At 37.9% G+C, this 14,360-nt stretch overlaps 1 protein-coding gene across 3 annotated transcripts in view; it reads left to right on the top strand.

The window, feature by feature from the left end:
* Positions 1-14,360, top strand: part of Tmc1 (transmembrane channel-like 1) — a 170,754-nt gene that overhangs the window by 74,417 nt on the left and 81,977 nt on the right. For all 3 annotated transcript variants that reach the window (NM_001415991.1, XM_063268475.1, XM_039084312.2), the window contains 2 exons: positions 7,200-7,290; positions 9,061-9,142. In NM_001415991.1, the coding sequence (NP_001402920.1) occupies positions 7,200-7,290; positions 9,061-9,142 (173 nt within the window). The remainder of the gene's footprint in view (positions 1-7,199; positions 7,291-9,060; positions 9,143-14,360) is intronic.

Genomic DNA, 14,360 nt, shown 5'->3' with positions numbered 1-14,360 from the left:
TGTATCATATGCTGTAGGTAAATTATCCATTTTCTAAGTTAGGCCAGAGTGTGTTCTTTCAGCTAACTGTGAAAGCATTCTCAAAAGCTCGTGAAACCTTATTATTCTAATTACTATCACAAGGGGTTGATAAATGAATGATGAGGGCAGGTATTATTGCCATTAAATAGACCATACTCAATTATTCATTCCCAGATCTGGGGTTACAGCCCAGAGTGTACTGTACCAGGGCTCTGAGACCTAGAGACCAGGTTACAGTCTTGGTACATGGCATTTGTTGAAAGCAATTCAAGGGGTAGCCCATATCTTTCAGTCAAACATTTGGGTGGTTTGCAACCTGTAGATATTCAAGGCTTACAAGTGACAGTTAATTTTATTTTAACCACATAGAAAAGAAAATTTTATTTTAACCACTTACTGTATCCCTTATCTATACAGCCATGTCCGCTCTTCTGGACCTGTAAGTAACAATCATGCTTCTTTTTATCTACGAGCATCAGACTTGAGGGAAGGCATAGAAGCTCTTCCTCTTTAACAGTAGTTCTCAGTTCATTCTATGGCCCTTGGGTCTGTTTTAAAAGCATCCTCAAGATTTTTGATAAATTAAATCTATTTTATTTCCGTAACTACTCTGGCCATTGTGGTATTAGGAGCTAGGGATTAGCGAAGTTTGCTGTTCTCTGATGCTTTCGTTCGTTCGTTCGTTCGTGTGTGTGTCGTTCGTGTGTGTGTGTGTGTGTGTGTGTGTGTGTGTGTGTGTGTGTGTGTGTGTTATAAATCAGAAAAGAGCAGGGCATTAGGAAACTTGCGTTAGATTATATGATGCCTAGTGGTCTGGACTTCCCTCTGAAAACCAGACAGGATAGAATAGTGTCTGCATTAATTACTCTTCTGTTGCTGTGATAAACTACCCTGACAAAAGCCACTGAAAGAAGAAAGGATTTATTTTGGTCTATGGTTCTAGGTTCTAGAGGGACAGAGCACATCATGCTGGGAAAACCATGACAACAGGCAGGAAAAGGATGTCAGAGGGAACAGGAAACTGGCTGATTATATCTTCATTCTAAACACAGAAGGAAGGAAGTAGCATCAGGCTATAAAACCTTAACGCCTGCTCCCAGTGTCATACTTCTGCCAATAAGGCTACATCTTCAAAAGGTTCTACAACCTCATCAGAACCCACCAGCTCGGGGGCAGGCATTCGATGCATGAGCTTTGACCTTTCACGTTCAGCTAACCACAGAGGGTAACTGAAAGACAAAGCTAATACTACACTTGAGGTCAAGAAAACTCTCAGTAACTAAGAAAACAAACAATAAGAGCTTTTAAATATTCAAACAAAAGTGTATCTTTAATAACTAATAACATCTTTATTAGTGTTCGATAGATATGGTCTCATATTATTAAATGAATTTGGAATTAATTTTTTGATCATCATAATTTGGCTGTAATATTCACTTCCTTCTCTCTAAAGTTTTACTGATTTAATGTTCATCAATTCATAAAATTAGCATAATTATCTGTTCACACAATTAAAAAACCTTGGCCCCAATCAAAACAACCCTGAGACTTCACCTCACACCAGTGAGAATGGCTAAGATCAAAAACTCAGGTGACAGCAGATGCTGGCGAGGATGTGGAGAAAGAGGAACACTCCTCCATTGTTGGTGGGAATGCAGACTGGTACAACCATTCTGGAAATCAGTCTGGAGGATCCTCAGAAAATTGGACATTGAACTGCCTGAGGATCCAGCTATACCTCTCTTGGGCATATACCCAAAAGATGCCCCAACATATAAAAAAGACACGTGCTCCACTATGTTCATTGCAGCCTTATTTATAATAGCCAGAAGCTGGAAATAACCCAGATGCCCTTCAACAGAGGAATGGATACAGAAAATGTGGTACATCTATACAATGGAATACTACTCTGCTATCAAAAACAATGACTTTATGAAATTCATAGGCAAATGGAGGGAACTGGAAAATATCATCCTGAGTGAGGTAACCCAATCACAGAAAAACACACATGGTATGCACTCATTGATAGGTGGCTATTAGCCCAAATGCTTGAATTACCCTAGATGCACAGAACACATGAAACTCAAGAAGGATGACCAAAATGCGAATGCTTCACTTCTTCTTTAAAAGGGGAACAAGAATACCCTTAGGAGGGGATAGGAAGGCAAAGTTTAGAACAGAGGCAGAAGGAACACCCATTCAGAGCCTGCCTCACATGTGGCCCATACATATACAGCCACCAAACTAAATAAATGGATGAAGCAAAGAAGTGCAGGCCGACAGGAACCGGATGTAGATCTCTCCTGAGCGACACAGCCAGAATATGGCAAATACATAGGCGAATGCCAGCAGCAAACCACTGAACTGAGAACGGGAACCCGTTTAAGGAATCAGAGAAAGGACTGGAAGAGCTTGAAGGGGCTTGAGACCCCATATGAACACCAATGCTAACCAACCAGAGCTTCCAGGGACTAAGCCACTACCCAAAGACTATACATGGACTGACCCTGGGCTCCAACCTCATAGGTAGCAATGAATAGCCTAGTAAGAGCACCAGTGGAAGGGGAAGCCCTTGGTCCTGCCAAGACTGAACCTCCAGTGAACGTGATTGTTGGCGGGAGGGCGGTAATGGGGGGGAGGTTGGGGAGGAGAACACTCATAGAGAAGGGAAGGGGGATGGGTTAGGGGGATGTTGGCCCGGAAACAGGGAAGGGGAATAACAATTGAAATGTAAATAAAAAATACTCAAGTTAATAAAGATGGGGAAAAAATTCAAAACAAAACAAAACAAAACAAAACAAAAACCTTGGCCCCAATAGACAGTAGAATAGTTATTTTCTTATACTCCTGGCAGTTTAGAAAAAAAAATAAATATAGAGAGTGTTCTAAATTCAGCAGGGTAAATTTGATTCAGAATAAAAGTCAAGTATCCATGATCCTGGATATGTGTTCTTTATATAATCATCTATGATAGTTGAACTTTTGGTTTTAAATGATTGAGAAGTATCTGGCAAGGAAAATGAATGAACACATATAGTAGCAGAGAGAAGCGTCAGATAAATAAGCAACGCCCAATAGAAAAGACTGGAGTAGTCCGAAAGAGCAGACAAAGGTAGCATCATTAAAACAGAGCACTACAAACAGGGAGCGGAAATCCACTGGGGAAGATGAAGAAATTAGGAGGAGTTAGTTCCAAATTGAATTCTCTCTGAATGGATGAACTCTAGGCTTCCTTCTCCTACAGAAAAGATTTTTACAGTAGAGATATGCAAAACCTGTTTTTAAAAGTTTACCTTCCAGTTCTAAAATATGATGCAATTTTTTTCAATACCCTCCACTCTTGGTGGGTTTTTTCTTTGTTTATTTGTTTTTCTCTTTTCCCCATCACGCAGCTAGAGGATAAGTATTCCCAGGAAAAAGGGTTTTAGAAGAGACCCTTGCTTCCAAAATTCACTTTCAACAGGCTTGAAGAGCACATGAGAGTTTACCATAGGTACTACAGTATGCTTACGAATTCATCATTTTGTTACAGTTAAATAGCAAATTCTGATTTCATTACCAAGGATATTTTGTTCTCTATATGTATTTATTATAACAAACAATGACAAAACTTATATGTGTGTGTGAGTGTGTGTGTGTGTGTGTGTGTGTGTGTGTATGTGTGCTTGTGTGTGTGTTAAGATTTAGAAATTTTGATGTCATGTAATTGAATTATGGTCAGTTCTGTTATGATACAGTTTCCTCAAAAAGCTCATGTCAGCATATGAACTTGAACAATAGACACTATGAGTTTTATAGTGAACCCATAGATAGTACACAATTATTCAGCAACATTTCTAGTGACACATTAAAAACAAAAAGAAAAAATAGAGAAACATAGCATTAGCATTCAACACAGATTAAGAAATATATGAACTCTACAGTATGTGCAGAATGACGCTTTGAGAAGGACTTGGAACTTGCTTGTGGAAGTTTTATTTTTTTAAATATTCACACTTTATTTCTTGTCATTATTCCATAAATAAGACACTGTAATAACTATTTACATAGCATTATAAAATGCTTAGGATTTTACATGATCTGGAGATGCTTTCAAGATCACAGAAGACATGTCATGGGGAAGTAATTTTGCAAATATAAAGAATTATGCACAAATATGTCATCTGAGACAAGGGAACAGAATATGGGGAGTTTTTTAAAATGATTGATGTTTGTGGTTTATGAAGCGTGAGGGGAGGTCACCTTGATAGTGAGTGGGTGTGGCTTTTCTGGTACTTAAAAGCTAGGCAGGCAGTGAGACACGCTATGTGCATTCTGGATATTTCCAATGCTTTTTGGCATTGATGAATACGCTTTTCTATACTCACTCAATATTTCTGATGAATAAAATTACAAACAAGCAAAACCAAGATTCATGTTTTGCTCAAATCGTTCATGGTATAAATCAATCACATTAGAACAAATTTTAGTGTTGGGAAATAAACATTGTAATAGATTTGGCTTCAATCTGTTTCCCAGCATTTGTTTCTCATCTTGTACCTGTAACTCCTTTGGAAAGGAGGGAAGGAACTGTTGAGATATCATTGGTTGGGAAATACTGGCCTATTAAAGGCCCTGCAGTAACACGGACTTTGTGCCAGACCCTGACCAGGTATGCGGGAGTCCTGAGGATAGGTGTTTACATCTGAGAAATATGAATCATGAGCATGGGGACAGAGCACATCATAAGCATGGGCAAGGCCACAGAGTCAGACCACAGAGGCTGCTTAGAACTAGCAGAACCTCATACGTACTTAGAGCCTCTGGGTCAGCATTTTACAAAGTGTGTTTAAGAGCTGCCCCTCTTCTAGACTTAACATCTATTCAACAACTAGAGATTAAATGTGATGCTTACTTTGTTGCAAGGGTATGAAAAGTGAGTCATGAGATCTCAGTTTACAGCATCGTACAGTCTTTAGTTAAGTTTTGAAAATGTTGTAGCTGCTTCGGATATTTTTCAATCAGTCTTTTCAATCCAGAGGTCACACCAAATATCAGACTGTTTTGACATAGTTAATGTAGTTAATTCTCGGCCAGTTCTAGGACATTTGCCAATTAAATCTCAGAGAATAATTAGGAAGGGCACAATCTAAGATCTGGGAATGAATATCCTTAATGTGTGTGAGTGTGGAACATACAATCACTAGATCCAATTTTGCAGTCAACGTTGCATCCTTTTATTGAATATCTTCCATGATCAAGATCAACAACGCAGGTCAAACAAGTGGCCTGCTGTTCACTAATGACGTCGGGTGTTGTTTGCTGACTATAGAGAGTTCACAATGGTGATGGTGTTTGTATGCCAGACCATATGTGGGCACTTGCTCTCAGGTGTGTAAGGAAGGACCATTCCTATCTCAGATGAGGTAGCTAGTGTTTGGTAGTTTTTTGATCACTCTGTATTATGAGATTCTGTGCTTAGCATGGTTATTAAGAGATATCTTCTATAAAACCCTTTCTCTAACATCCATCTAAAAAAGACTTACTCTACGTGGTAGTGAGTTCTCATTGTCATGCCTGAAGGGTTTCATCTGGAAACCACACCATTAGGGGCCACCCAATTGACGATCACATTGCAACTACAGAATCACAGTCTACTTAAATTGTCCTTCTCACTAGGTCACATGTTCTTTAGGCCCCTAGAGAAGAGAAGCCAGAGCCACCTCGAATTTTAAAGTTCGGTTTCTGGAACAGACAACAAGAAAATGAATGTTAGCTAGGTAGGGCTGATAGAATTTAGATCGGGTGGCAAAAGCAACAAGAATGTTGGCTGGATATCCATAAAAAAAAAAGGGTGCTCTCAGTGTCCCAGTTGCACATAGACTACTAGTCCTGTGCCCTTGTTAACTTCTCTCCTCACATGGTAGACAGAGGACAACAGATTCTAACTGTGAGACAACAATCTCTTCAACCATCTAAGGATTATCCCTTCACAACCTAATTGTCATTTGTGTATATGACATTTTAGTTGATGTCCTCAGATACTGTGGTACCTGTAAAATGGCATTACCTGTGGCATTGTCAGCATGGAGTTTTGTGCACATGTATTTCATGACATTTGGGCAAATATAAAATTGACCATTGATGTATTTCTCAGTCCATATCCCTTCAGAATGTGTCCTGGTTAGGACACAGTCTTGTTCAGTGACTCAGGACTATAGATCCTGAAGTGACCACTCCGTAGCTGTCACTGGGGATTATACTAAGAGGGTGAGAGGAGCTAGCATTCTATACCTAACAACAATAAAAAAAAACATGTATTTAACATGTTCACATTCTGCCTTTTGATAAATTAGTGTACTTTTTAATGGACACTGGATGATTCCTGAAAATGCATTGCAATTTGGGAGTCAAGATTAAAATTTAAAGTTTAAAAAATTAAAATCACATTTACATTTAAAGTTTAAATTTAAATCCCTTTCTGAATTTGAGACCTAAACTCTTCCAGTCTTTCCTCTTCTTTGATTCCATCTCCTTTGGAGTGTGACTTTTGTGCTTTAAGCCATAACTGCTCTCATGAAATTAAATACCAGGTCAATTCGTCCTGACTCTTGCTTTCTTATTTTCCATTATTTATTTTAAAGGAATACTTTTTTTTAAAGGGAAAAAATAAAAAGAATTCTGGTTGCCAGAACCTGACATAAACTTTAGGTTTAATTTTATATGTGTTTGAAATGAGAAGGAGGAAGATTCTATGTTTTGACGCTTGGCACAAAATCCCCTGCCTTCTGAGGACTCCAGGTGATTAATAAGTGAGACTAAAAAAATCTTACTTTTCCTGGTCAGAATTAATAAAATATTAAATATGCATTAAATGTTTCTGGGTTATAGATTTTTACAAAGATACCTGAAATCATGTTTGCATGTTTGGCACGAAGGTGGAAGGGTCACTGTGTAGGTATTCAGAGGGGTGTATGGGAGATAGGGGTGCAAACCAGAGCGTGAGAGGAATAGAGAAAATATGTTCAATATACTATGTAATACTTTTGCTAAAAAAGAAAAGTCTTTAGGTTATAAAATACAGCATAGATTCAATTGCAGAGAATCTAGAAGAAAGAAGATAGAAGACCCAACAAAATTAAATATCTCTTACTTGTGCGCCAACACATGTCTGCCTACTTCTTATTTTCTCGTCACAGGGAAGCAAAGAAATTTGTGAGTGAAAATGAAGGAGCTCTTGGGAAAGGAAAAGGAAAGAAGTGGTTTGCATTTAAGATGATGATGGCCAAGGTAAGCATTTTCATAACTCAGTCTGGTCAGTGTCAGAGTGACCCTAAGGGAGAGAGAACACTGTGTCTGTTCTGAGGGGGCAGAACCAGTCTTAACTGTTGGTTTGCATACAGCAAAGGATCCTATAGTAAATTCATGGACTATAGCATTAAAATATGTATTAAAATATGGCAAGGTTAAGATTATCCTTTAAGACAGAGTGAAAATTTTAAATAGTTGCAAACACTGATTTGTACCATTTATAATTTTTATGTTATTTATGATGTGCATGATTTTACCACTTCTAAGCGTCAAAGACTATGCAGTTGGTCCATTTTTATTTTTTAAAGGTTCTAGGTCCACTGGTCAGGATTTCTTCTAAATATCTATATGTTGAAGGGCCTTAACCTCCCTATCTCACCCTATACTCTTTTCTTTTTCTATCAGGAACATCAATTATGAACTGGAAAGGCAACAAGGGAAAATAATATATTCATACAAGTATAAATTTTAGAGAAATATAGGGAGGAAGCTTGCTTTTATGTGCACTTATTGTGGCCAAGCATAACACTGAATTTCTCTATAAAGTTACACTTCTCACAGTGAAGTAGGTCCATAGGTATTATTGCCTCTATAAATTCTGTAAAAACTGTATCTAAGTATCTATTGAGAGAGAGAGGTTTGCAAGGAAACTGAAGATCTTCATTTTCACTTAAATGCATACAAACAGTTAACTTTATTTGCCTTTTATCTTTTAAAGGCATTCAGTCATTCTGTGTGTGACTAAGCTTTGTTTCCTGCATCTTTATTGCACAACTGGAGTCATGGGATACAGCTCTTGATGCTGTGTGGGTTACAGTTCATGTTTAAAAGTATTGCATTATGCACTGTATGAAGATGTCACAATTTACATATTCACATATTCTACTCCAGATGGGCATCTGGGCCATCCCTAGTTTTTAAGTAATCTTTTGAACTTCAGCTTTAGACTGTTGTGTCTACTTAACTTTCACACTGTCCTGTCATAATGAACACATATGGAAGGTTTTATGCCCTACCCCAATTTCTCCTTAGTCCTCTTAACCATGGATAACCCAACACTATAGAGGAAAGTGGAAGGAAGACCTTTGAAAAAATGGATTCTTTATTTTTCTGTATGCCATCTCTTTCTATTTAGTTGACTATTGTCTGTTCTCAAAATAAAGTGCCCCATGTAAACAATAATCATGAATTAAATAACCTGCATTCACATAGGCTACTTTAGGAGACCAGAAGTGTTTGAAGGAAGATACTATTCTCTTATTCATAAGTCTATCAGTTTCTCATGCATTGAATATTAAACATAAAGTTTATGGCAATCACCTGACTAATACAAGGCTCATTTTCTTGTCTGGTAGATTGTATAGATCTTTCTGAGTGGTCAGTACAGTCCATTTAAAACAGAATCAATGTATGTGTGTGTTTATATTTTTTCTGTTTGTTCTGGAACTGGTGTGTGACAATATTACTCAGACTATCCTTGACACTGCTATTTTTGTGGATCAGTTTCCCAAGTAACTAGGATTGTGAGCATGTCTGACAATCACTATTTCTTCCTTAAATTAAGTTATATGAGAATGGTGGTAAATAGAAACAGAAGTGAATCCTGCTGTTGTCCCCTTTTACAGAACAGCAGTATTTGATGGCAACGAGCTCCCTGGAAGCCATTGTCTTGTGATTTGGGGAAATGGGAGAACAGATATTTAGAAACGTAAGAGTTTGTACTTTACTAGTATTTAACCTTGTTTTCAGAAATGGGCAAAATTCCTCCGTGATTTTGAGAACTTCAAAGCTGCTTGTGTCCCATGGGAAAACAAGATCAAGGCAATTGAAAGTAAGTATCCACCAGATATAATTCGACAAGGAAAGCTCTCTGAGAATCAAGTCTCATAAGCTTTCACGGACCTTTCCCCATTTAGGGACTCTTGGGGAAATTGAAAACCAACCCAACTGCCAACACAACTAACGAAGCAAAGCTTGACTTCCTCATGGCGAAGCTTTGTGTTAGTCAGCTGAATGCTGAGATGAAAACCTGAACTGATAGACTTAAAAGGATAGGATGTTTATTTTGGCTCACTGTTTCAGTTCATAGTCCATAGTCACCTGGTCCTGTCCCACCGGGCCAGTGTGGCTCAACGCATAATACTGGGATTGTGTGGTAGAAATAGCCTGATCCCTGTGCAAAAGCAGTGAGGATGCAAACCAAGAGGCGAAGAGGGACCTTGGTCCTGTTCCATTTACCAATGACTTAAAGCCCTTACTCTAGACCTCCTCCTCCTAAAGATGCCCCAACCTCTGTACAACATGGGTGGGGGGCATTCCAGATTCAAACTGTGTCATTGTACCAGTGCTTATCAAGAACAACACTGGAGATGTCACTTTCTTGTTTTAGTCTAAGCAAAAGCACTTCTCTCTCAGGCAGGAAAGGTAGTATTGTGTCCAAGGACACTGCCTATATTGGGAAGGCAGTGAATAATATACTGTAAACACATACTCTTTGGAACTTTAAAGATAACCACAAGGACCATTTTTTAAAACAATAAGACTTAATAGCTTACATCTAAACCTATAAAGAAGAATAAACACAAAGAATTTGCTATCTTGATGTCATAAAGGACTCACTCTGTGTAACACTCAGCATGTACAGACAGGCCAAAGCTTGTTTAATATAGTTTTATTTGGTGGATACCTATTTCACTGACATGATTGGGCATGTTTAGAGGTGGCTGTCTCTCAGGTTTTGGTCCTTCATTAAATGAGTCATTAATGGCAGTGAATTAAAATATATCAGCTCATAATTTTCATGTCTCTCCATGTGTTTCTCATAACATGCCTTTCTTGCCTGATATTCCTTCAGTGTTTCTCCCTATTCAAAATTCTAATTTTAAAGTGAGTCTTTGTATATAATCTCACTTCACTTTATGCTTATTTTTCTTAATAAGCATGAAAGCAGGCAATTTTTGTTTACACCCAGAGCCCACTTGTCACTCAACAAATATGCAATGAATCAAATTACAGATGTATTTTTCCAAAGGTCTACCTCACTTTAGATATTAATAGACAGGGTTTCCTGTGCATGAAAAATGATATTATAGAATTTCAAGGTTTCAGTGGCACAGGTGAAATACATAATCTAGCCCCAAAGAACAGAACATATGGAATATTAAGGTCTTGTTTAGGGGTTGGGGATTTAGCTCAGTGGTAGAGCGCTTGCCTAGCAAGCACAAAGCTCAGGAAAAAAAAGGTCTTGTTTAAGGGCCAGCAAGACATCTGAGTGGGTGGGCACTACTAATCCTGATGAACTGAGTTCATTCTTCCGGACTCACAAGGAGGAGGGAGCCAGATCTGTCCTTTGACTCACATGGCATATGCATCATGACATGAATGCAATAAGATAAAAGTTTAATATGATTTAAAAATTAGAAAACATACCCAAAATGAGACCTGGATCAATTTACATGGAAAAAACTTTGGATTAATCCTTGCTCTGCCAAAAGTTGGCTGTCATATTTTAGCCCTCTGGTCTTTACTACACTTTTAGACCAGATGTGAGCTATATTATGAGAAACTTGTTATTTGTATGGATGTGTAGAAAATATACAGTAACAAAGAAATATTTCTTTTCTTTTTAAAACACAGTAGAACATGAAGGTTTCAGCCTAGTTCAGTAGCAATGCCGTGTTAATTTGTGTTTTATAATTATCTTGATTATAATTGTATACGGGAATCAAATATATTCATACACACACATATACAATCACCAGCAAGCCATTTTGTCATGGACATTACTAGAAACTCACACTTTCTTCAATTAAATTCCTTCCTCCTCCAGTAAATTTGAAGCAGTTAGGCTGGTCAATTAACGAAGTATGGATTATTTCCCTTTCCACACATAACTTGTTGTTTGAGTGGTTGTCCTATTTCTTTACCAGGACCGATCCTTTTCTTTAGCTGTGAAGAACTGTCCCTCTGCCAACCACCATTTTCACTATGACTCACCCAGAGGCACATGAGTTCAACACTACCAACATCACCTCAACTGATTCTTATGTGTCTACAGGGTGTACATTTCCTTCCTAGTACATAGCCCTATCACAGTAGTAGTTGAGTACAGTTGTAGCACAACTGAGAGAGAAGGTGTGCCTAGCTCCGGCCTATTTAGCTGTTTACTTTGACCAAGCTTTTAGAAGCTTCTTGCTTTCTGCCAGGCCAGTGATGACGAGTGCTGCAGAATCCATAGACAGTTATTATATCTGGGGAATGTGATTCTCATTTCTTAGCTATTTACTCTGAAGCTATCATTTCCTCACATCCACCTATTCTGTAGCATTCCAGTGCACTATTATAGTCACAAACACACCACATACTTTCAGATTATGGTCTGAGGTAGGACTCATGAAATGTGAAGGATTGTGTGCTTTGAGCTATTGAATGAAATAACCATCTCATAGGCATCAGTCTGCCTGGAAAAGTATCTTTCTAAGATGACCTTTGAGGCTGAACTGAATGGAGAATAAAAAGCAATGTAATATGGGTTCTGTTCTCTAAAGGTTATGACCGTTTTGTCTCTGCCATCTGTGTTGAATGGTCTATTTTTATCTCTGGTCCTCTATTGTTACATCCAGGGCTTCATATGAATTTTTTAGGTTTGGTTGTTACACAAAGCCATTTCCAGCCCAACAATACCTTATGTATAATTTATAATGAGGTTTTGATGTATAGTGACATGTAAAATTATTTATTTGAGAGAAAATTATTGCAAAATTTAAATGGAATACAGATTTTTACTATGTGCCTATTTAATTATATTCTCAAAGTCTTTTTAGAATGAAGTTGGCACAATATGTTCCATATTTATAAAATACATTTTGTAATGAAAGTAACATGAATGCTTTTCTCTGAAAGAAATGACAGTTTAATTATACAGGAGCTTCAGAAAGATTATTTTATTACTTTGGGGATTAGGACCATTTTATCATATATCTCATGTTGCTTTCAAAAATGATCTTGGAGTTTGTTAATAATTTCAAAAATGCTCAGTGAAAGTCTACTGTGTACTAGTTATCTTTCTTTTATTTTTTTAATTTTATTTTTCTTGGATATTTTATATATTTACATTTCAAATGTGATCTACCTCCTTCCCCCTCCCCCTGCTTCTGTGAGGATACTACTACTCCCACCCACCTACTCCTACCTCAATGCCCTGGCATTCCCCTACATTGGAAAATGAGCATCCACAGGACCAAGGGCTTCTCCTCCTATTGATGCCAGATAATGACATCCTTTACATATGTGGCTGGAGCTAAGGGTCCCTCCATGTGTATTCATTAGTTGCTGGGAGCTCTGGTTGGTTGATATTGTTATTCTTTCTATGTGGTTGCCAGAGCCTTACTGATACACATGAGGATGCTTGCAGCTAACCATTGGACTGAGCACAGGGACCCCAATGGAGGAGTTAGAGAAAGGACTGAAGGAGCTGAAGGGGTTTGCAACTAGGTATCTTTCTAAGCACCATTGCTACTGACAAAGATGGACCAAACTCTGCCCTTACTGGCTTACTTCCGTATGTGTTAATGTTGTGGGTGGTTGGGTAGAGAAGACAATAAAATATAAACTAGACAGTAAAAATAGTATGGATTATGGTAAGTGATATGTGCCCATGGGCGATATGAGGCAGTAGCTTGCCACTCCCTTTATTGGGGGGTGGGGTTCAAGACAAGGTTTCTCTGTGTAGCCCTGGCTATCCAGAAGACCGGGCTGGCCTAAAACTCAGTGATCTTCTTCTCTTTGCCTCCTAATCTCTGCTAGAATTAAAAGATTATATCACCATGTTTGGTTTAAGAAATTGTTTTAAAATAATTATTTGTTACATATACACTTTTACAAATAAAAGGTGAAAACATACTAGGTTCTCATACTAGTAAGATGTATGTTCTTTTTTTTGGTTTATTTATTTATTTATTTACTTATTTATTTATATGTATGTGGGTACACTGCTGCTGTTTTCAGACATACCAGAAAAGGGCATTGGAGCCATCACAGATGGTTGTGAGCCACCATGTGGTTGCTGGGATTTGAACTCAGGACCTCTGGAAGAGCGGTCGGCACTCTAACCACTGAGCCGTCTCTCCAGCCCAAGATGTATGTTCTTATATTTAAATAGTTAAATCTCAGCTGAATAGTTGGTATGGCAGGACACAGAGCATTGTCAACGTTTTTCAGAGTTGATTGACATTTTGATCTTATAACTGTTAATGCTGAAAATGACACTGTGTATAAATATGCAGTGCATAGTGGCAGAAGTATATTTTAATTGTCATAAATTCTCTCTGAATCCTAAGCCAAAATTCATTCAACAATTTTTTAAAAATGTAGTTCAACTAAGCAATTGAAATAGAAATTCTTAACATCAAGCATTCTAACTCTATTTAATCTAAATATGTACTAATTTACATGCAGGGCAGTAATGTTAGGAAAATAAGAGAAGTTGTTTTCCATAACTAAATGAAACAGAAGTTTCCTGTCTTGCTATTTCTCAAATCCGGGTAAGGCATCTCAGGCAATGCTCATTGGCATTGGTGGACTGAAGGCATTCACAGTGCCGAGTGGAGACATTACTCACAACCACGCTGCTATAAAGGCATAATGTGTAACACAGATCAGCACGGCCAGAGATATCTTGGATCCATTATGTGTTTGGTTTTGAGTGAAGTTTTGGTCACCATGTATTCATAAGCCCTTCATTGTTGACAAATTATTCATGGCCACATATCAGTTGTGTGATCGTGGGGTCATGACCCCTAGTTTACGGAATCTTCGATTGATCCCAGTAACAAAAATCTGTTCTGATAGCTGTGTTTCTCAGATTAGAAATTACTTCAAAAAGGTAACCTGGAGCACAAAGGCTAATGCTCATATTACCCTGCTGATCTACGCACCACAGGAAACACAAAGCAAGCATTTCACTAGATTTTCTACCTCTAGGCTCATTTGAAAAAAACACTGCTTTGTATCCTAGCCAAGTGCTGGTATTTACATTGTATTCATAAGGC

The sequence above is a fragment of the Rattus norvegicus genome, chromosome 1 (assembly GCF_036323735.1).
Source record: "Rattus norvegicus strain BN/NHsdMcwi chromosome 1, GRCr8, whole genome shotgun sequence".
NCBI lineage: Eukaryota > Metazoa > Chordata > Mammalia > Rodentia > Muridae > Rattus > Rattus norvegicus.
The sequence above is the reverse complement of the archived record's forward strand: the minus strand, read 5'-3'. Positions and strand labels throughout refer to the sequence as shown.